General features: G+C 46.9%; 1 protein-coding gene across 3 annotated transcripts in view; it reads left to right on the top strand.

Annotated features, from left to right (window-relative positions):
* The window catches only part of LOC110491154 (rho GTPase-activating protein 39), a 168,816-nt gene that overhangs the window by 101,528 nt on the left and 43,018 nt on the right, over positions 1–24,270 (top strand). For 2 of the 3 annotated variants that reach the window (XM_036947624.2, XM_090203817.1), the window contains exon 3: positions 21,100–22,492. In XM_036947624.2, coding sequence (XP_036803519.2) covers positions 21,100–22,492 — 1,393 coding nt within the window. Of the gene's footprint in view, positions 1–14,391; positions 14,768–21,099; positions 22,493–24,270 lie in introns of those variants that run through there. The other variant, XM_036947625.2, reaches the window with a different exon arrangement.

Genomic DNA, 24,270 nt, shown 5'->3' with positions numbered 1-24,270 from the left:
ATAAAAATGTTGACTCTGCTCCCCCTCCTGCTCCTCCACCCCCTCCCCCTGCTCCTCTCCCTCCTCATCCTCCTGTTTTTGATTGGCCTGAATAAAGAGTTCTAGAGTTTGACATGACTCTGAGCAGAACCACATGGATGCTGGAGATTTGTGGGCTCATGTTTCAGAGGGTTAGGGTTCCATGGGGTTAGTCTGGGTTCAGGGGTCAAAGGCTTTGTAGCCTGTGAGGTAACCTGACCTGGGTAAGGGTTTGGAGCAAAACAACAGCATTTTGACTGTGCAGTCGTTCAACACATGCAACAAACACACACACACACATGTGCGCGCACGCACGCACACATATACACACACACACACACACACACACACACACACACACACACACACACACACACACATGCAAACAAAGCTTTCAGGCTTTGCATATGCATTCCAAAAAGTCATTTTAAATTCTTTGCTCAACGTTCCCATGACAAATCTCTTTAGGATGCCCTCGTCCCCTTTTCTCACCGCCTTCCCTTTCTCCATTTCCCCCCTTTGCCAAACCCCCTGTTGCTCTCTCTTCCCCTGCCTCTCTCTCTTCCCCTGCCTCTCTCTCTTCCCCTGCCTCTCTCTCTTCCCCTGCCTCTCTCTCTTCCCCTGCCTCTCTCTCTTCCCCTGCCTCTCTCTCTTCCCCTGCCTCTCTCTCTCTTCCTCTGCCTCTCTCTCTCTTCCCCTGCCTCTCTCTCTTCCCCTGCCTCTCTCTCTTCCCCTGCCTCTCTCTCTCTTCCTCTGCCTCTCTCTCTCTTCCCTTGCCTCTCTCTCTCTTCCTCTGCCTCTCTCTCTCTTCCCCTGCCTCTCTCTCTTCCCCTGCCTCTCTCTTCCCCTGCCTCTCTCTCTTCCCCTGCCTCTCTCTCTTCCCCTGCCTCTCTCTCTTCCCCTGCCTCTCTCTCTCTTCCCCTGCCTCTCTCTCTCTTCCCCTGCCTCTCTCTCTTCCCCTGCCTCTCTCTCTTCCCCTGCCTCTCTCTCTTCCCCTGCCTCTCTCTCTCTTCCCCTGCCTCTCTCTCTCTTCCCCTGCCTCTCTCTCTTCCCCTGCCTCTCTTTCTTCCCCTGCCTCTCTCTCTTCCCCTGCCTCTCTCTCTCTTCCCCTGCCTCTCTCTCTCTTCCCCTGCCTCTCTCTCTCTTCCCCTGCCTCTCTCTCTCTTCCCCTGCCTCTCTCTCTTCCCCTGCCTCTATCGCTTCCCCTGCCTCTCTCTCTTCCCCTGCCTCTCTCTCTTCCCCTGCCTCTCTTTCTTCCCCTGCCTCTCTCTCTTCCCCTGCCTCTCTCTCTCTTCCCCTGCCTCTCTCTCTCTTCCCCTGCCTCTCTCTCTCTTCCCCTGCCTCTCTCTCTCTCTTCCCCTGCCTCTCTCTCTTCCCCTGCCTCTCTCTCTCTTCCCCTGCCTCTCTCTCTTCCCCTGCCTCTCTTTCTTCCCCTGCCTCTCTTTCTTCCCCTGCCTCTCTCTCTTCCCCTGCCTCTCTCTCTTCCCCTGCCTCTCTCTCTCTTCCCCTGCCTCTCTCTCTCTTCCCCTGCCTCTCTCTCTTCCCCTGCCTCTCTCTCTTCCCCTGCCTCTCTCTCTTCCCCTGCCTCTCTCTCTTCCCCTGCCTCTCTCTCTTCCCCTGCCTCTCTCTCTTCCCCTGCCTCTCTCTCTTCCCCTGCCTCTCTCTCTTCCCCTGCTTCTCTCTCTTCCCCTGCCTCTCTCTCTCTTCCCCTGCCTCTCTCTCTTCCCCTGCCTCTCTCTCTCTTCCCCTGCCTCTCTCACTCTGTCCTGCTGTAGGACCATTAGGCTATATGGTTTCGATGGGATAGATAGTGTTTCAGCAATACGATTGGCCATTTTGATCCCTCTTGTTGCGAACAGTGTGGTCCGTGGGAGTGTGAGTGGTCGTTAGGGTCAGAATGGGTGTGAGGGTGAATGGTCAAACGGTTCATAGGGAGGAGACTGGTCAGTGTGGTTGAGAGTGGTCCTTGAGGTCCATAGGCGTGTAAAGCACGGTCAGATCAGGACCACTCCCTGTGCTGTGGTATTCACCCTCTGGTCCAACAATAACCACAGGCAGAACAGAACCCACTCACAGACGGGATGAGAATATACTGGAATACTGGAATATACTCTATACTCAATATCAATCTGTTTACGCAAGAGTTGGGTATATTCTCTCTCCCACTCTCTCTCTCTCTCTCTCTCTCCCTCTCACTCACTCTAATTCAATTGGCTTTCTCTCGCTCTCACTCTCAGCACCAAGTCCAGTTCCACCCTGTTCTAAAGCTCATGCCTGTCATTGGGCTCTGTTTTCAGAGATGTAAAGTTTTGAGTGAGAAGCGCTCCACTATGGAAGCCCGGACCGACTGTGTCAGGATGAATAACCGTGAACTCCCCCGGGAGGATGAGGACAGCTGAAGAGGGGGCAAGCATAGAGAGAGGGAGAAGATGAGTGAAAAAAGCCCTGAGAAAAGGAGTGTGAATTTTCCCCGGTGTTAGCGGCTGGGCAGTGGGGACACTGTATGCTTTTGTCTGCAGGCAGTGCTGAGCCAAACAGGATTAGAGGAGGAGAGGAGGCTCTAGCAACAGAACAAAGCAGCCCACAAGGCACGTGATCTGGGCATGCTGGTGCTGTAGCCCTTCCCTCTGGTTCTGCACCACCATCCAGAGAGACACACTGTAGGCCTCTTCGTCCCATACTACCAACTACCATCCAGACAGAATGGTTTCATTCATTTCATTTTGTATTATAAGCCTCCCCATCCTAATGAATGGCATTATGGTCCCTCATTAACTCACAGACATCCCTATGCGCTCACTCCTCCCTCCCTCCCTCCCTCCCTCCCTCCCTCCCTCCCTCCCACCCACCCACCCACCCACCCTCCCTCCCTCCCTCCCTCCCTCCCACCCACCCACCCTCCCTCCCTCCCACCCACCCACCCACCCTCCCTCCCTCCCTCCCACCCTCCCTCCCTCCCTCCAGCTGCTGGCTAGCTCTGCTCAATAAGATCCTATAGAATAGCCCAGAGTAGACCTCAATCACTTTCCATATGGCTGCTCTCCTCATCTACCAAGTAGTAATGAGGTACAGATGGAAACTGCCTTGTGGCTTGCCACTGCCCACTGGCCCGACGACTGGCTGGTGACTAGCCACTGCCCACTGGCCACTGGCCTGACTACTGGCTGGAGGCTAGCCACTGCCCACTGGCCTGACGACTGGTAGGTGGCTAGCCACTGCCCACTGGCCTGACGACTGGCTGGAGGCTAGCCACTGCCCACTGGCCCGACTACTGGCTGGTGACTAGCCACTGCCCACTGGCCTGACGACTGGCTGGTGGTTAGCCATTGCCCCTGGCCTGACGACTGGCTGGAGGCTAGCCCCTGCCCACTGGCCTGACGACTCTCTGGTGGCTAGCCACTGCCCACTGGCCTGACGACTGGCTGGAGGCTAGCCACTGGCCTGACGACTGGCTGGAGGCTAGCCACTGCCCACTGGCCTGACAACTGGCTGGTGGCTAGCCACTGCCCAATGCCCACTGGCCCGACTACTGGCTGGTGGCTAGCCACTGGCCTGACGACTGGCTGGGTGAGGCACTTCCCTCCCTGTGATGAGCAAACTGTTCGGGACTCCAGTCCCATCTCACTCAACACACACACCTCACCTGTGTGACCACCAACTGACAGACAAGGGTGCAGCCCACACACACAAAGACACACAAACATACACAAACACACACAAACACAGACCGGTTGGTTTGGTTCCTCAGCCCTGAGAATAAATAATAACTCCATAGCGCCAGGGTTTCCCTCTGACTGTGTAATAGCTGTAATCAAGGCTGAAATGAGCATGGCCTGCTGACACTTCCACACATCTGAAAGGAGGTGGTGTAGCTGTGCAGCTGTTCATCTGAGGCCATGGCATGGCAGACGTGTGCTTGTTGACTGGGGGCGCTCCACTGCATGGTCCTTACTATCAAAGCCTGCCAGAATGATGGCGTTCCTAATGCATTTTCCCCTTTGTGGTGAAACACAGAGGTCATATTCTGTACTGTCGCTCTGTCTATTTACTCTACTCACTCACCAGAGTTACATGACTCTGAATGTCTGTTTGTTCACGTGTAATGGCTGTGGATGTACTCTACCTATCCAATACAGTACGGCACATTCTGCCATATTCCTTATTCCTTCCTTATGGACCCTTGACTGAGGGTCCAGACAGATGGATGGTGTGTGTGTCCTCTGTTCCCTAATCAAATCACTGTGATAGCACTGTGATAGCACCCCCCCCCCCCCCAGACCTTACAAGTCTGGACACATGAGCTCGTCCCAGGACAGCCCACCCCATAGAGGAGCAATGTTTCCACAACACCCCCCCCCCCCCCCCCCCTGATCACAATGCATCTTTTAATCGTCTACACTTGTCTAAAAATGTGGTCACAATCGGAATGTGGACAAGATCAGGACAAAGGCAGCATGTTAGAACCAGGTCTGAACAGGGCTTATGTCTGTGAGTAGTTCTGACCCTCTAGGCAGGAGGAGTTGAGTAGACAGAACAGAAGTCTGTGGAACCAGTTATATAATAGTCATTTGTTGAGTGTTTGGCCATGGTAATGAAAGACACTACATCCATATGTATGTGTATACAGTGTGTATGTATTTATTTGCGTTCCCCAATGTAAACTCTCCGTCAGTAGAGGCGATTCAGACTTTTTTTCCCCTGTGCTTCTCTCCGATGTGAACGCTGTGTTGGTATTTCCTGTTTTCACTATGGAGAGATGCCCTTTGAACTCTCCAACAGGCGCTCCCCCAGGACACCCCAACTCTCGACACTCAGGGCCCCACCCCTTTTTCCCAGCATCCCTCAGAGAAACAACAACACAAATCCACTCATGGATGTTTGTTTTTAATCAATATCCCAAATGTCATTTGTATTTTCGCAAACATTTGTCTCTGACCGCCATAAGGTATTACAGTCAAATGCTTGTCCACATGGTAGCACCCTACACAACAGGCAGGCACTTAAACACACACCGCCTGAGCAACTGACACAACATTGTGTTGTTATCTATTGACCAAGGCCTTCAAAGTGTCAATGTGAGAGAGACAGAAGATAGAGAGAGAGAGAGAGAGAGAGAGAGAGAAGGAGGAGCAGGATAGACGGAGGAGGAGGATAGAGGTATGACAGACCACATATTCACCTTGCACGCCCTAATTGACAAACAAACAAACCAAAACAAAGTCTTCTCATGCTTTGTTGATTTCAAAAAGCTTTTAACTCAATTTGGCATGAGGGTCCGCTATAAGAAATTGATGGAAGGCGGTGTTGGGGGGGGGAAATACAAATTCCATACAGACACCGTTGCCCTAGAGCACACAAAAAACGATACATACCTCAGCCTAAACATCAGCGCCACAGGTAACTTCCAGAAAGCTGTGAACGATCTGAGAGACAAGCCAAGAAGGACCTTCTATGCCATCAAAAGGAACATAAATTTCAACATACCAATTAGGATTTGGCTAAAAATATTTGAATCAGTTTTAGAACCCATTGCCCTTTATGGTTGTGAGGTCTGGGGTCCGCTCACCAACCAATAATTCACAAAATGGGACAAACACCAAGTTGAGATGCTGCATGCAGAAATCAGCAAAAAATATTCTATGTAAAACGTAAAACACCAAATAATTCATTCAGAGCAGAATTAGGCCGAAAAGAGACGTTAAAATCTACAACCACCTAAAAGGAAGTGAATCCCAAACCTTCCATAACAAAGCCATCACCTACAGAGAGATGAACCTGGAGAAGAGTCCCCTAAGCAAGCTGGTCCTGGGGCTCTGTTCACAAACACAAACAGACCCCACAGAGCCCCAGGACAGCAACAGCAACACAATTAGACTCAACCAAATCATGAGAAAGCAAAAAAATATCTACTTGACACATTGGAAAGAATTTACCAAAAAACATAGCAAACTGGAATGCTATTTGGCCCTAAACAGAGAGTACACAGTGGCAGAATACCTGACCACTGTGACTGACCATAAAATTGTCAGACTCCAGTCACCCAAGTTATAGGCTGTTTTCTCTGCTACCGCACGGCAAGCGGTACCAGAGCGCCAAGTCTGGGACCAAAAGGCTCCTCAACAGCTTCTACCCCCCAAACCATAAGACTGCTGAACAATTCATAAAATCGCCCCCGGACTATTTACATTGACCCCCCCCCCCCCCCCTCTTTTTGTACACTGCTGCTACTCGCTGTTGTTTGTTACCTATGCATAGTCACTTCACCACCACCTACATGTACAGATTACCTCAACTAGCCTGTACCCCTGCACCCTGACTCTGTACCGGTGCCCCCTGTATATAGCCTCCACATTGACTCTGTACCGGTACCCCCTGTATATAGCCTCCACATTGACTCTGTAGCAGTACCACCTGTATATATCCTCCACATTGACTCTGTACCGGTACCCCCTGTATATAGCCTCCACATTGACTCTATACCGGTGCACCCTGTATATAGCCTCCACATTGACTCTGTACCGGTGCACCCTGTATATAGCCTCCACATTGACTCAGTACCGGTACCACCTGTATATAGCCTCCACATTGACTCTGTACCAGTACCCCCTGTATATAGTCTCCACATTGACTCTGTACCAGTACCCCCTGTATATAGTCTCCACATTGACTCTGTACCAGTACCCCCTGTATATAGTCTCCACATGGACTCTGTACCAGTACCCCCTGTATATAGTCTCCACATTGACTCTGTACCAGTACCCCCTGTACATAGTCTCCACATTGACTCTGTACCAGTACCCCCTGTATATAGTCTCCACATGGACTCTGTACCAGTACCCCCTGTATATAGCCTCCACATTGACTCTATACCGGTGCACCCTGTATATAGCCTCCACATTGACTCTGTACCAGTACCCCCTGTATATAGTCTCCACATTGACTCTGTACCAGTACCCCCTGTATATAGTCTCCACATTGACTCTGTACCAGTACCCCCTGTATATAGTCTCCACATGGACTCTGTACCAGTACCCCCTGTATATAGTCTCCACATTGACTCTGTACCAGTACCCCCTGTATATAGTCTCCACATTGACTCTGTACCAGTACCCCCTGTATATAGTCTCCACATTGACTCTGTACCAGTACCCCCTGTATATAGTCTCCACATTGACTCTGTACCAGTACCCCCTGTATATAGTCTCCACATTGACTCTGTACCAGTACCCCCTGTATATAGTCTCCACATTGACTCTGTACAAGTACCCCCTGTATATAGTCTCATTATTGTTGTTCTTATTGTGTTACTTTTTATTATAACTTTGTATTTTAGTCTCCTTGGTAAATATTTTCTTCTTCTTGAACTGCACTGTTGGTTAAGGGCCTGTAAGAAAGCATTTCACAGTAAAGTCTACACTGTTGGTTAATGGCTTGTAAGAAAGCATTTCACAGTAAAGTCTACACTGTTGGTTAAGGGCTTGTAAGAAAGCATTTCACGGTAAAGTCTACACTGTTGGTTAATGGCTTGTAAGAAAGCATTTCACAGTAAGGTCTACACTGTTGGTTAATGGCTTGTAAGAAAGCATTTCACAGTAAAGTCTACACTGTTGGTTAAGGGCTTGTAAGAAAGCATTTCACGGTAAAGTCTACACTGTTGGTTAATGGCTTGTAAGAAAGCATTTCACAGTAAAGTCTACACTGTTGGTTAAGGGCTTGTAAGAAAGCATTTCACGGTAAGGTCTACACTTGTTGTATTCGGTGCATGTGGCAAATAATGTTTGATTTGATTTGACCAAAAATTACGGAAAGCTTTGAATATGTACAGACTCAGTCAGCATAGCCTTGCTATTGAGAGAGGCCGTTGTAGACAGACCTGGCTCTCAAGAGAAGACAGGCTATGTGCACACTGCCCACAAAATGAGGTGAAAACTGAGCTGCACTTCCTAACCTCCTGCCAAATGTATGAACATATTAGAGACACATATTTCCCTCAGATTACACAGACCCACAAAGAATTTGAAAACAAATCCAATTTGGATAAACTCCCATATCTATTGGGTGAAATACCACAGAGAGAGAGAGAGAGAGAGAGAGAGAGAGAGAGAGAGAGAATATACCCAACTCTTGCGTAAACAGATTGATATTACACAAGCTAGTATCGATCATAGCTACATGTCATTCTCACACCCAATACAAACATACTCATACCCACATGTACATCAGCACAAAGGAAAACACACATAGATGCTGTCTAGGTCACCCGTTCTCTTGAGAGTGTGTAAGGGATGTTAGACTGATAGAAAACAAGTGAAATGACGTTTTAACAGTTAAAAATGTAGAGAAGAGAAAACAGACCAGAGGCTGTTTTTTTTAAGTGTGGAAGGATAAGTGCAGAACACGAAAGAAAGGGAGCGTGGAAATGGAGAGACGTTGAAAGATGAAGAGAAAAGTAATGAGAGAGAGTGGGGGGGGGTGAAGTAGAGTGAGGAAGACAAGGAGAGAAAGGATGAGAGGAGAATGTTTGAGAGAATGTATGAATCTTTAAGAGCAGAGAGGTGAAGTACTAGAGTAAAGGTGTAGCTAGTGATAGAAGGTTTTCTATTCTAGCAAAGTACTTCAGTCTTTGTGAGAAGGTGAGAGATGTTGTGAGAGAGGTGGAGATGAGACTTAGTGAGAGAAAAGAACAGTTGAGAGCGGTGGAGACAGACAGAAACCGAGAGGGTACTGAAGGGTACTGAAGTACCCAATGTTGGAGAAGAGGGTATTGTGGTGGTGAGAGGATGATCCTTGAGAGGACAGAGAGAGTAGAGTAGGACTGTAGTAGTGTGAGAGGAGAGGAGAGGAGAGGAGAGGAGAGGAGAGGAGAGGAGAGGGTATGTTGGTCTTTTATTCAGATCCCCATTAGCTGTTGTGAAAGCAGAAACTACTCTTCCTGGGGTTCACACAAAACATATCAAAAGAGAACCATGGTTCTCTCCCAGAAGCTTGGCTGGTGCGTAAAATCCACGAATTCAGACAAACTAAAGGTGTTATAGGTTCGCACACAAAACATGAAGCATGACATAATACAGAACGTTAATAAACAAGAACAACTCAAGGACAGAACTACATCATTTAATAATGGCAAACTTAGCCTATATATCAATACATACACACAAAATATCTCGGTCAAATAGGGGAGTGGCGCTGTGCCGTGAGGTGTTGCTTCATCTGTTTTTTTAAACCAGGTTTGTTGTTCATTTGAGCAATATGAGATGGAAGTGAGTTCCATGCAATAAGGCTCTATATAATACTGTACACTTTGTTGAATTTGTTCTGGATTTGGGGACTGTGAAAAGACCCCTGGTGACATGTCTGGTGGGGTAAGTGTTTGTGTCAGAGCTGTGTGTAAGTTGACAATGAGAACAATTTGGAATTTTCAATACATTGTTTCTTATAAAAAGAAGTGATGCAGTCAGTCTCTCCTCAACTCTTAGCCAAGAGACACTGGCAGCATAGTATTTATATCAGCCCTCTGATTACAATGAAGAGCAAGATATGCAGCTTAACTTGGTCTTTCTTTGCAGCACTTGATCATGACTGAATAATAATCAAGGTAAGACAAGACTTGAGCCAGCCAGACTTGATTTTTGTAGTGTGGTGTCAAAAAAGTGTGTATTTTTATTATGGAAAGACCACTCCCCGTCTTTACAACCATTGCATCTGTTTTGACCATGACAGTTTACACCAAGCAATTTAGTCTCCTCAACTTGTTCAACAGCTCTACATTCATTACCAGATTCAGCTGAGGTCTAGAGCTTAGGGAATGATTTCTTCCAAATACAATGCTCTTAGTTTTAGAGATGTTCAGGACCAGTTTATTACTGGCCACCCTTTCCAAAACTGACTGCAACTCCTTGTTAATGTTTTTTTGTGTGACTGTAGAAGCTGTATTTGCTGACACTTATATGGTTGAATCAACAGCATACATGGACACACAGGTTTTGTTTAATGCCAGTGGCAGGTCATTGGTAAAAATATAAAAGAGTAGAAGACCTAGAGAGCTTCCCTGTGGTACACCTGACACTACATGTTTGACATTAGAGAAGTTTCCATTAAAGAAACCCCTCTGAGTTCTATTCTATACACTACATGACCAAAAGAATGTGGACACCTGTTAGTCGAACATCTCATTCCAAAATCACGGGCATCAATATGGAGTTGGTCCCCCATTTGCTGTAATAACAGCCTCCACTCTTCCTTCCACACCGATCTGGACAAAACATTTCTGTATGGATTCTCCTGGCATCCGCCAAACCCAGATTCACCCAAGTCATAGACTATTCTCTCTGCTACCGCATGGGATGCGATAACGGAACGCCAAATCTAGGTCCAAAAGGCTCCATAACAGCTTCTACCCCCAAGTCATAAGACTACTGAACAATTAATCAAATGGCCACCCGGACTATTTACATTGACCCCCCCCCCTTTGTTTTTACACGGCTGCTTGTCACGCCCTGGCCATAGAGAGGTTTTTATTCTCTATTTTGGTTAGGCAAGGGTGTGACTCGGGTGGGCATTCTAGTTTCTTTATTTCTATCTTTTCTATTTCTTTGTTTTTGGCCGAGTGTGGTTCCCAATCAGAGGCAGCTGTCTATCGTTGTATCTGATTGGGAATCATCCTTAGGTAGTCCTTTTTCCCCTCTTTCATTTGCGGGTTCTTCATTTTGCACTAGTTGTTATTTTTGCCCTGCAGAACGTCACGTTCGTATTTTGTTTTTTGTTTTGTTGTTGTCGGTGTTCAGTTAATAAATAAATAGAATGAACGCGTACCACGCTGCGCTTTGGTCCACTTCTCCCCATGACGATCGTGACACTGCTACTGTTTACTATCTATGCATAGTCACTTTACCCCTATCTACATGTACAAATGACCTCGACTATCCTGTTTGTAGCCTTGTTGTTATTTTATTGTTACTTTTTATTTCATTTTCTACTTTAGTTTATTCAGTAAATATTTTCCTAACTCTATTTCTTGAGCTGCACTGTTGGTTAATGGCTTGTAAGTAAGCATTTTACAGTAACCTGTTGTATTTGACACGTAAAATCAAATCAAATTTGATTTGAGATTAAAGATATGACTGATAGGTGTCTGCTACCATCCTTTCCATCTAAATTGTCAATGCCAGGAGGTTTGTCATTCGGATTACAATCATTTTACCACCTCCCCCACACTAACTTTACAACATTCAAACTTACAATGCTTTTCTTTCATTATTTATGCATGAATACAATGGCTCACTGTTCATTGTTGGCATTTCCTGCCTAAGTGTGCCCACTTTGACAATGAAGTAATAATTGAAATAATTGGCAACATCGAATGGTTTTGTGATGAATAAACCATCTGATTCCTTGAAAGTTGAGTTTGTCTTTCTGACCATCATTTAATTTAATATACTCAAAAATGTATATATAATTGATCTTGGCTTCATAATAATACAATTTCTTATTTTTGTTGAGTCAGATGTGCAGCCAGACCTATTAGCCACTCCCCCCCCCCCCCCCCCCCCCCATCTCTTTTTTTTGTCATGGGATATAAGCATTTGGTTGTTATTTTACCTGAAATGCACAAGGTCCTCTAGTCTAACAATTAATCCACTGATAAAAGGGTAAACCAAGTTTGTTTCTAGTAATCTCTCCTCCTTCAGGCTTCTTCTTCTTCTTCAGAATGTATATGGCGGTTGGCAACCAACTTTAAGGTGCATTACCACCCCTAACTGGACTGGAGTGTGGACCTCCGTTCATCTTTCAATCACCCACATGGGTATATGCTCCTAAAAACCAATGAGGAGAATGGAGAGGCTGGACTTGCAGCGCGTCAAGCATCAGAAATAGAACCAAGTTCTATTTGTGTGTGTCAAGAATGGAACTGTGGGAAGCATTGAAGTCAATGTGGGCCAGCATCCCTGTGGAACACTTTCGACACCCTGTAGACTCCATACCCCAACAAATTCAGGTTGTTCTGAGGTCAAAAGGGAAGGTGCAACTCAGTATTAGAAAGGTGTTTCTAATGTTGGTATAGTCAGTGGGTTGGTACAGTGCCTTGCAAAAGTATTCACCCCCCTTGGCATTTTTCCTATTTTGTTGCATTATAATTTAATTTAAATTTATTTTTATTTGGATTTCATGTAACGAACATACACAAAATAGTCCAAATTGGTGAATTGAAATGAAAAAAATGACTTGTTTCAAAGAGTTATACAAAATAAAAAATGGAAAAGTGGTGTGTGCATATGTATTCACCCCCTTTGCTATGAAGCCCCTAAATGAGATCTGGTGCAACCAATTACCTTCAGAAGTCACATAATTAATTAAATAAAGTCCACCTGTGTGCAATCTAAGTGTCACATGATCTGTCACATGATCTCAGTATATATACACCTGTTCTGAAAGGCCCCAGAGTCTGCAACACCACTAAGCAAGAGGAACCACCAAGCAAGGAGCAGCATGAAGACCAAAGAGCTCTCCAAACAGGTCAAGGACAACGTTGTGGAGAAGTACAGATCAGGGTTGGGTTATAAGAAAATATCCAAAACGTTAAACATCCCACGGAGCACCCATAAATTCATTATTTCTGAAGAATATGGCACCACAACAAACCTGCCAAGAGAGGGTCGCCCACCAAAACTCACGGACCAGGCAAAGAGGGCGTTAATCAGAGAGGCAACAAAGAGACCAAAGATAACCCTGAAGGAGCTGCAAAGCTTCACAGCGGAGATTGGAGTATCTGTCCATAGGACCACTTTAAGCTGTACACTCCACAGAGCTGGGCTTGGAATAGTGGCCAGAAAAAAATAAGCAAACATGTTTGGTGTTTCCCAAACATATGGAAGAAGGTACTCTAGATGAGACTAAAATTGAGCTTTTTGGCCATCAAGGAAATGCTATGTCAGGCGCAAACCCAACACCTCTCATCACCCCGAGAACTCGATCCCCACAGTGAATGGTGGTGGCAGTATCATGCTGTGGGGATGGTTTTCATTAGCATGGACTGGGAAACTGGTCAGAATTGAAGGATGGCGCTAAATACAGGGACATTCTTTTTTAAATTGTTTTACCCCTTTTTCTCCCCAATTTCTTGTTATCCAATTGTTGTAGTAGTTACTATCTTGTCTCATTGCTACAACTCCCAAACAGGCTCAGGAGAGACGAAGGCTGAATGTCATGCGTCCTCCGATACACAACCCAACCAGCCGTACTGCTTCTTAACACAGCGCGCATCCAACCCGGAAGCCAGCTGCACCAATGTGTCGGAGGCTACACCGTGCACCTGGCAACCTTGGCTGGCGCGCCCTGCGCCCGGCCCACCACAGGAGTCGCTGGTGCGCGATGAGACAAGGAGATCCCTACCGACCAATCCCTCCCTAACCCGGACGACGCTAGGCCAATTGTGCGTCGCCCCACAGACCTCCCGGTCGCGGCCGGTTACGACAGAGCCTGGGCGCGAACTCAGGGACTCTGATGGCACAGCTGGCGCTGCAGTACAGCGCCCTTAACCACTGCGCCACCCGGGAGGCCACAGGGACATTCTTGAGGGAAACCTGTTTCAGTCTTCCAGAGATTTGAGACTGGGACCGAGGTTCACCTTCCAGCAGGACAATGACCCTAAGCATACTGCTAAAGCAAAACTTGAGTGGTTTAAGGGGAAACATTTAAATGTCTTGGAATGGCCTAGTCAAAGCCCAAACCTCAATCAAATTGAGAATCTGTGGTACGACTTAAAGATTGCTGTACACCAGCGGAACCCATCCAACTTGAAGGAGCTGGAGCAGTTTTGCCTTGAATGGGCAAAACTCCCTGTGGTTAGATTTGCCAAGCTTATAGAGACATACCCCAAGAGACTTGCAGCTGTAATTGCTGCAAAAGGTGGTTCTACAAAGTATTGACTTTGAGGGGATGAATAGTTACGCAAGCTCAAGTTCTGTTTTTTTTTGTCTTATTTCTTGTTTGTTTAAACACTAAAAAATAAGTGTTAGGCATGTTGTGTAAATCAAATGATACAAACTTCCCAAAAATCCATTTTAATTCCAGGTTGTAAGGCTACAAAATAGGAAAAATGCCAAGGGGGGTGAATACTTTCACTAACCACTGTACCAACACCTCCCCCATAAGCATTCCTGTCTTTTCTATAGATGTTATATCCTTGTATTGCTACTGCTGTATCATCAAAGGAATTATCTAAGTAGTCTCATAAATGGCTAATATATTAATGTTATCTGATGTTAGCAAGTTATTGATTTCATTAACCTTATTTCTAAGGCTACATATATTAATATGGGCTTCTCACATGCTGAGATTCTATCAGAGAGGAGAGAGGCTGAGCTGGAACAGATCACATACCAGCTACTGTAACACTAGGGAAGGAGAAGGGCTACAGCACCGGCCCCCGCCTTTCTTTCCTCCTCTCTCTCTCTCCTTTGTTTTTCTTGCTCCCCTCTCAGTAACTCCACAGTTAAATTCAGACGCTGGTGGCAGGCTACAATTAAGAGTATCTGTGAAGAGCTCTGGAGTCTGGACTCTTGTGTTTTCACTGAAGACACTCACAGCGGTGCACAAGACATCCATCATCCTTCTGAGACGCGCCTGGCACAGGTTGTTTGTTTTCTTTTGGTTTTGAAGAGGAGGGGTTGTAGCAGCGTTCACACGGGGACTGAAGGAACCCCCGCCGTTACAACGCTGTCCCGCGCCAACACAGGGACACAGGGAGGGGGTAAGTTACCTTCTGATCTTTTTTAGGGGACAAAGACCCCCCCTCCACCCATTACGCATCTTTACTCAGGCAATGCTGAATGTAAGTGCTTTGACCTAAATGAGCATGATATGCTGATAGGCTGTATGGTGTTGTCCTCTACTTAACAGAGGCTATATGGTGTTGTCCTCTACTTATCAGAGGCAATATGGTGTTGTCCTGTACTTATCAGAGCCTGTATGGTGTTGTCCTGTACTTATCAGAGCCTGTATGTTGTTGTCCTCTACTTATCAGAGGCTATATGGTGTTGTCCTGTACTTATCAGAGCCTGTATGGTGTTGTCCTGTACTTATCAGAGCCTGTATGTTGTTGTCCTCTACTTATCAGAGCCTGTATGTTGTTGTCCTCTACTTATCATAGGCTATATGGTGTTGTCCTCTACTTATCATAGGCTATATGATGTTGTCCTCTACTTATCATAGGCTATATGGTGTTGTCCTCTACTTATCATAGGCTATATGGTGTTGTCCTCTACTTATCATAGGCTATATGGTGTTGTCCTCTACTTATCGGAGCCTGTATGGTGTTGTCCTCTACTTATCAGAGCCTGTATGTTGTTGTCCTCTACTTATCATAGGCTATATGGTGTTGTCCTGTACTTATCAGAGCCTGTATGTTGTTGTCCTCTACTTATCAGAGGCTATATGGTGTTGTCCTGTACTTATCAGAGCCTGTATGTTGTTGTCCTCTACTTATCATAGGCTATATGGTGTTGTCCTCTACTTATCATAGGCTATATGGTGTTGTCCTGTACTTATCAGAGCCTGTATGGTGTTGTCCTGTACTTATCAGAGCCTGTATGTTGTTGTCCTCTACTTATCAGAGGCTATATGGTGTTGTCCTCTACTTATCAGAGGCTATATGGTGTTGTCCTGTACTTATCAGAGCCTGTATGGTGTTGTCCTCTACTTATCAGAGCCTGTATGTTGTTGTCCTCTACTTATCATAGGCTATATGGTGTTGTCCTCTACTTATCATAGGCTATATGGTGTTGTCCTCTACTTATCATAGGCTATATGATGTTGTCCTCTACTTATCATAGGCTATATGGTGTTGTCCTCTACTTATCATAGGCTATATGGTGTTGTCCTCTACTTATCATAGGCTATATGGTGTTGTCCTCTACTTATCATAGGCTATATGATGTTGTCCTCTACTTATCAGAGCCTGTATGTTGTTGTCCTCTACTTATCAGAGGCTATATGGTGTTGTCCTCTACTTATCATAGGCTATATGGTGTTGTCCTCTACTTATCATAGGCTATATGATGTTGTCCTCTACTTATCAGAGCCTGTATGTTGTTGTCCTCTACTTATCATAGGCTATATGTTGTTGTCCTCTACTTATCAGAGCCTATATGTTGTTGTCCTCTACTTATCGGAGCCTGTATGGTGTTGTCCTCTACTTATCATAGGCTATATGTTGTTGTCCTCTACTTATCGGAGCCTATATGGTGTTGTCCTCTACTTATCGGAGCCTGTATGGTGTTGTCCTCTACTTATCATAGGCTATATGGTGTTGTCCTCTACTTATCATAGGCTATATGATGTTGTCCTCTACTTATCAGAGCCTGTATGGTGTTGTCCTCTACTTATCAGAGCCTGTATGTTGTTGTCCTCTACTTATCATAGGCTATATGTTGTTGTCCTCTACTTATCAGAGCCTATATGTTGTTGTCCTCTACTTATCAGAGCCTGTATGGTGGTGTCCTCTACTTATCAGAGCCTGTATGGTGGTGTCCTCTACTTATCAGAAGCTATATGGTGTTGTCCTCTACTTATCAGAGCCTGTATGGTGGTGTCCTCTACTTATCAGAAGCTATATGGTGTCCACCTACTTATCAGAAGCTATATGGCATTGTTCTAAAAATGAGAACATGTTTACTGATGGGGGTAACAACTATTAGCCAGGATAATGTCTTACTTCCCACAGTGTTGCTTGTCTCCTATGTCTTACTTCCCACAGTGTTGCTTGTCTCCTATGTCTTTCCCTCCCCACAGTGTTCCTTGTCTCCTATGTCTTTCCCTCCCCACAGTGTTGCTTGTCTCCTATGTCTTTCCCTCCCCACAGTGTTGCTTGTCTCCTATGTCTTTGCCTTCCCACAGTGTTGCTTGTCTCCTATGTCTTTGCCTTCCCACAGTGTTGCTTGTCTCCTATGTCTTTGCCTTCCCACAGTGTTGCTTGTCTCCTATGTCTTTGCCTTCCCACAGTGTTGCTTGTCTCCTATGTCTTTGCCTTCCCACAGTGTTGCTTGTCTCCTATGTCTTTGCCTTCCCACAGTGTTGCTTGTCTCCTATGTCTTTGCCTTCCCACAGTGTTGCTTGTCTCCTATGTCTTTGTCTTCCCACAGTGTTGCTTGTCTCCCATGTCTTTGCCTTCCCACAGTGTTGCTTGTCTCCTATGTCTTTGCCTTCCCACAGTGTTGCTTGTCTCCTATGTGTTTGCCTTCCCACAGTGTTGCTTGTCTCCTATGTGTTTGCCTATGTTGGATGGGTAATGGTGGGTTTCCTGGTGGAGAGGTGGAGGGGTGGATTCATTGAGGTTATGCTGTTTTTACAGTAACGTTTAGCTATAGTCTGAACAGTCTTTTGAAAGAAAGGGTCTGGTGTGAGGGGAGTTCAGTGCTGGTTAGATTAGCTTGTCGGGGAGATTATCCGGTTGCTTGTGGAGTGTGTAGGGCTGATCTGGGGTCTGAGGGAGGGTGAGTAGGCTGCACCAGTGAAGGACCAGAACACCCAGGGCATTGATGCAGGATTAGGGCCTGACATTCCACTGCCCTCTGAGGGAACATGGGAGGAAACACAGCCGTGTGTGTGTGTGTGTGTGTGTGTGTGTGTGTGTGTGTGTGTGTGTGTGTGTACCATTGAAGTCGGAAGTTTACATACACTTAGGTTGGAGTCATTAAAACTTGTTTTTCAACCACTTAACAAACTATAGTTTTGGCAAGTCGGTTAGGACATCAACTTTGTGTATGACACAAGTAATTTTTCCAACAATTGTTTACAGACAGATTATTTAACTTATAATTCACTGTATCACAATTCCAGTGGGTCAGAAGTGTACATACACTAAGTTAACTCTGACTTTTAAACAGCTTGGAAAATTCCAGAAAAGTATGTCATGGTTTTAGAAGCTTCTGATAGGCTAGGTGACATAATTTGAGTAAATTGAAGGTGTACCTGTGGGTGTATTTCAAGGCCTACCTTCAAACTCAGTGCCTCTTTGTGTGACATCATGGGAAAAGCAATAGAAATCAGCCAAGACCTCAGAACAATTGTGGACCTCCACAAGTCTGGTTCATCATTGGAAGCAATTTCCAAATGCCTGAAGGTACAGCGTTCATCTGTACAAACAATCGTACGCAAGTATAAACACCATGGGACCACGCAGCCGTCACACCGCTCAGGAAGGAGTCACGCTCTGTCTCCTAGAGATGAACATACTTTGGTGTGAAAAGTGCAAATCAATCCCAGAACAGCAAAGGACCTTGTGAAGATGCTGGAGGAAACAGGTACAAAAGTATCTATAGCCACAGTAAAACGAGTCCTATATCAACATAACCTGAAAGGCCGCTCAGCAAGGAAGAAGTCACTGCTCCAAAACCGCCATGAAAAAGCCAGACTACGGTTTGCAACTGCAGATGGGGACAAAGATCATACTTTTTGGAGAAATGTCCTCTGGTCTGATGAAACAAAAATAGAACTGTTTGGCCATGATGGCCGCCATTGTGTTTGGAGAAAAAAGGGGGATGCTTGGAAGCTGAAGAACACCACACCGTGAAGCACGGGGGTGGCAGCATCTTGTTGTGGGGGTGCTTTGTTGCAGGAGGGACTGATGCACTTCAAAAATAGATGGCATCATGAGGTTGGAAAATGATGTGGATATATTGAAGAAACATCTCAAGACATCAGTCAGGAAGTGAAAGTTTGGTCGCAAATGGGTCTTCCAAATGGACAATGACCCCAAGCATACTTCCATTGTGGCAAAATGGCGTAACGACAACAAAGTCAAAATAGTGGAGTTGCCATCGCAAAGCCCTGACCTCAATCCTATAGAAAATGTATGGGCAGAACTGGAAAAGCATGTGCGAGCAAGGAGACATACAAACCTGACTCAGTTATACCAGCTCTGTCAGGAGGAATGGGCCAAAGTTCACCCAACTTATTGTGGGAAGCTTGTGGAAGGCTAACCGACACGTTTGACTCAAGTTAAACAATTTAAAGACAATGCTACCAAATACTAATTGAGTGTATGTAAACTTCTGACCCACTGGGAATGTGATGAAAGAAATACAAGCTGAAATAAATCATTCTCTCTACTATTATTCTGACATTTCACATTCTTAAAATAAAGTGGTGATCCTAACTGACCTAAGACAGGGAATTTTTACTAGGATTAAATGCCAGGAATTGTTGAAAAACTGAGTTTAAATGTATTTGGCTAAGGTGTATGTAAACTTCCGATTTCAACTGTGTGTGTGTGTGTGTGTGTGTGTGTGTGTGGTTTTGACAGCTTCACTTGGCAGACTGTAATGTTGGAACAAACTTTTCCTGTTGTGTTTCCCCTACAAACATGGCCGTGATGTTCTGGAACATGAGTGTGTTTGTGTGGGTGGGCGTGTGGGTACTTCTGTTTGATAAGCTGAGTAAGGGTTTTGTTGAGAAAAGCGTTTCCATTGTTTCATTGTGACAGTCTCTTTAAGTAATATTAATAGCTCGTAAGATTAATTGAGTTTCTATGCCCTGATTATGTACTCACACTATGGCCATGTTTGTTGGAAACTTAACCAGCACAATCTCACAGTCGCACTGCGTCAAATCAGATCCATCTCAAGTTGTGTTGTAACCTACAGTCTCATACCTGTCTCCCAGTTGTAACCTACAGTCTCATATCTGTCTCACAGTTGTAACCTACAGTCTCATATCTGTCTCCCAGTTGTAACCTACAGTCTCATACCTGTCTCACAGTTGTAACCTACAGTCTCATATCTGTCTCACAGTTGTAACCTACAGTCTCATATCTGTCTCACAGTTGTAACCTACAGTCTCATATCTGTCTCACAGTTGTAACCTACAGTCTCATATCTGTCTCACAGTTGTAACCTACAGTCTCATATCTGTCTCACAGTTGTAACCTACAGTCTCATATCTGTCTCACAGTTGTAACCTACAGTCTCATATCTGTCTCACAGTTGTAACCTACAGTCTCATATCTGTCTCACAGTTGTAACCTACAGTCTCATACCTGCCTCCCAGTTGTAACCTACAGTCTCATACCTGCCTCCCAGTTGTAACCTACAGTCTCATACCTGCCTCCCAGTTGTAACCTACAGTCTCATACCTGCCTCCCAGTTGTAACTTGTACAGTCTCATACCTGCCTCCCAGTTGTAACCTACAGTCTCATACCTGCCTCCCAGTTGTAACCTACAGTCTCATACCTGCCTCCCAGTTGTAACCTACAGTCTCATACCTGCCTCACAGTTGTAACCTACAGTCTCATACCTGCCTCCCAGTTGTAACTTGTACAGTCTCATACCTGCCTCTCAGTTGTAACCTACAGTCTCATACCTGCCTCACAGTTGTAACCTACAGTCTCATACCTGCCTCCCAGTTGTAACCTACAGTCTCATACCTGCCTCCCAGTTGTAACCTACAGTCTCATACCTGCCTCCCAGTTGTAACCTACAGTCTCATACCTGCCTCCCAGTTGTAACCTACAGTCTCATACCTGCCTCCCAGTTGTAACCTACAGTCTCATACCTGCCTCCCATACACTCTCATAGTCTCACAAAATGAGATAAACACGGTTAACAAGTGCTTTGTCTTTCATAAAGACCTTGGTTGCCAATACTGTCCGACCTAGAGACCTATCTCTCTCTCTGAACCGTTAAAGCTGGAAACGCAGGGGAATGTGCAGGTGGGATTCTGGCCAGGTCTGGCATCCCAGTCACAGGCTTCTTTCTTCTCCGTTGCATATGAGCAAGTTGCCATTGAACAGTCTTGTTTACCCACCAAACAGGTCTAAGCCATTGTCTATAGTGCTGTGTGCATGTGTACATATCATACATTTTTGATCCCACATTTTTGGTGTCTTTGAGTGTGTTCTATGTACAGCAGGGAAGTCAGTCCTTTGGGTAAGGATGTGGGTACACAGACCGGTGAGCCACTCACTGCAGCCCCTTAAAGATGTTCAGATGTTTTGTGGCCCCCACCCGCCATCAAAGTTGCCCATCCCTGATGTATAAATATTTGTTTTATTTTTCATCAAAAAATCTTCCTCTCTTCTGTTCCAGGGACCCAGGTCAAAGATGGCAGCCAGCTCCGGGATCGAAGGCAGCCATGTTGGTGAAGGTGAACAGCATTGGCAGGAACCAGTCCGTGGTGCCCACTAGCACCCAGCACCTCAACACTCTCAGCCCTGGGAGCCCTGCTGTGTACCAGGTCCACTCAGACAGACCCAGCCCCAGACCCATATCCAGCCCTGCAGGCAAGATGGCTGCCCCTGTGGACCACAAGCAAGCCTTCCACCTGAAGAAGGGAGACAACGGTAACTTCGGCCTGGTGATGCCCTGCACTGGCAGCCAGGTCTACCAGACTCCACAGAGGTGTCAGGCTGGCACCCCCCAGCCCTCCTCCCCCCATTACGGTGCCACTCCGCCCATCTATGATGAACCACCCATGGAAACACCTATCTATGATGAGCCCCCGATGGAGGTGGAGGGGGCCGCCCTCCTGAATAGGTCCTCCACCCCAACCACCAGCCTGCAGAGGGTTCGCCAACCCCAGACCCAGACCCACCACCAGACCCAGCAGCAACCCAAGCTGCTTCAATACCCAGCCTCTCACCTGGCCTCCAAACACAAGAGGAATCCCTCCGCCACAGAGTACAGCCCCGCTGGACGGGAGTGCATCAAACACATGGTCAACGTGGACCCTGCCACCTGCAAGCAGAGCCCCTTATCCCATCCTATCCAGACAGAGCAGGCCCCTGCTCTAGACCCTGACCTGCCCCCCTCTCCATCCCCATGCCCAGTCGTGACCCAGCCCAGGCCCAAGGAGGTGAGCCTGGAGAAGAAGCAGTCGTGGCGTCTCCTGGAGACCAGCGTGAGGAAGAACATGGACGTCCGGCACAGCCGGCAGAACAGTGTGGCGTCCCAGGAGTACCCAGCGCCGGCCGCCGTCACCCACCAGGACTCCGGCTACTCCACCGGGCCTTCGCCCAGCTTGAGGAGGAAGAACCGCCGGAGAGCCCTGGGAGGGGGGGCTGGGGGAACAGGGCAGGGCCGGCCAGGCTCAGTGGGCAGCAGTGGGGAGCTCAGTGCCCTGAATGAGAAGCTGATGGCAGAGATGCGGGTGGTGGTGAGTCGCTCTAACACCCTGCGTGGCAGCAAGGCCAGCCTGGACACTGAGATGTCTGACAGCTCTGTACCTCGGACCCGTTCCCCCCTGGGTTCCCCGAAGAAGTACAGGGGCCGCAGCGCCTCCCGAGAGGACATCAGCGCCAGTAACCACTCTCTGTACCGGACCGGGAGCGGGAGTACCCATGGCGACGTGCCCCTCTCGCCCCTGGCGTCGGAGGGCATGGTGCGTCAGAAACGGACCTATGAGAAGGTGGACACTCTGGAGAAGAGCATCATCAGCCAGAACAGCCTGTCCTCCTCGGAGCCCCACATGTCCCTCTCACAGGTACAGTTCAGTACAGCCCGCCTCTCAACACTGTGTACTGTATCCGGGGGGGGGGGGAATGTTATACTTAGCTGTGTCTTAGCATTCAGACCTCTTTGTGAATACACAGTAGAAAACAGGCCTGTTCCTCTGGCGTGTGTTATATATAGTTATGTGTTGACATGTGTCGGGTGGCTGCTTGAGTTCCAGCACACTGGTTGAATCAACGTTGTTTCCTCGTCATTTAAATGAAATGACGTTGAACCAACGTGGACTAGACGTTGAATAGACGTCTGTACGCAGTGCGAGGGCCGATCCAGCCATATGACTGGGCGGTCTGTGTGAGGAAAGCTCTCTACTCTCGATCTCATATGACTGGGCGGTCTGTGTGAGGAAAGCTCTGTACTCTCGATCTCATAGGACTGGGCGGTCTGTGTGAGGAAAGCTCTGTACTCTCGATCTCTTATGACTGGGCGTGTGCTAATTAGCCTCGTTAGGTGTATTACTGCAGGTCAGCTGGAATGTCTACCATCCATGCCCTGGGAATTCTCTCTCCATCTCTCTCTCTGACTCTGTCTCTACCAAAAATAAAGCTGCTGCCTTTCTCCTTGCTCTCTTTATAAGCAGTTCTATTTTCCTCCCGTGTTCTGTTGGAGATGTGGCAGTGTGTAGGCGATGCGAAGGGAAGGCATTGTGAGGCAGCAATCATCTCTGTCTCTCCCTGTCTTCTTTTCTCTGGGATTTACCTCCCTCTCGCTTCAGCCTTCAGGAGAAAAATTGGACGCTGTCGACATCCTGTCGCCGTAGGAACAATGCAGAAGAAAGCTGCTTGTTCTCAGTTTCCTGTTGCCAGTCTGTTCCATTCCAGGAAAAGGGCCTCGGAGTGCCTTGAATCCTATTGGAGTTGTTTCTAATCACATGTTTTCCTTCCTGTAAAAAAACCAACGTCACGTTAATGCAGTGTGTGTATTGCCACCTGAGACAGCCCCAAGCCTCCTTCTCACCTTGTTTTAGAAATAGTTTATAGTGTGATTTGGGTTAGCCTAGTTGCTTGTTGTGGCTGATTAATTATATTGTTAGGCCGTGAGTTGTTTTTGTCAAAGACTTTATCAACTCAAACCGCATCCACCCCCGCAACTAAGAGACTGGCTGCTCTGCAGGGACTCTGAACAGAACAACCTGCACATAAAAACTAAAAACACAGAACGAGGACTCCACAGGCTACACGTTTGTGGTAGACAGGAAAAATAAACATGAAACGCGCATGAGTTTTAATGGGGGCGAGCGCTCCACTCCCCCACGTGAGGTGCTACTCAGCTTTCCAAATCCATAAGGTGGCTTTAGTCACCTCCACCAAGAAAACACTGCAAGCCTGGAGAAGATCTGCTGCAGAGAGAACGAGTGAGGAAAACACTGCAAGCCCGGAGAAGATCTCCTGCAGAGAGAACGAGTGAGGAAAACACTGCAAGCCTGGAGAAGATCTCCTGCAGAGAGAACGAGTAAGGAAAACACTGCAAGCCTGGAGAAGATCTCCTGCAGAGAGAACGAGTGAGGAAAACACTGCAAGCCTGGAGAAGATCTCCTGCAGAGAGAACGAGTGAGGAAAACACTGCAAGCCTGGAGAAGATCTCCTGCAGAGAGAACGAGTGAGGAAAACACTGCAAGCCTGGAGAAGATCTCCTGCAGAGAGAACGAGTGAGGAAAACACTGAGAAAGAGAGAGATTCCATTCCGCTCTCAGCATCCATCTGTCAGGTGAGTCAGTGATCGATGTGCAAGGACTCAAAGTGCTTTGAGAGA

Source organism: Oncorhynchus mykiss, chromosome 16 (assembly GCF_057628025.1).
Source record: "Oncorhynchus mykiss isolate SJ-2025 chromosome 16, ASM5762802v1, whole genome shotgun sequence".
Taxonomy (NCBI): domain Eukaryota; kingdom Metazoa; phylum Chordata; class Actinopteri; order Salmoniformes; family Salmonidae; genus Oncorhynchus; species Oncorhynchus mykiss.
The sequence above is the reverse complement of the archived record's forward strand: the minus strand, read 5'-3'. Positions and strand labels throughout refer to the sequence as shown.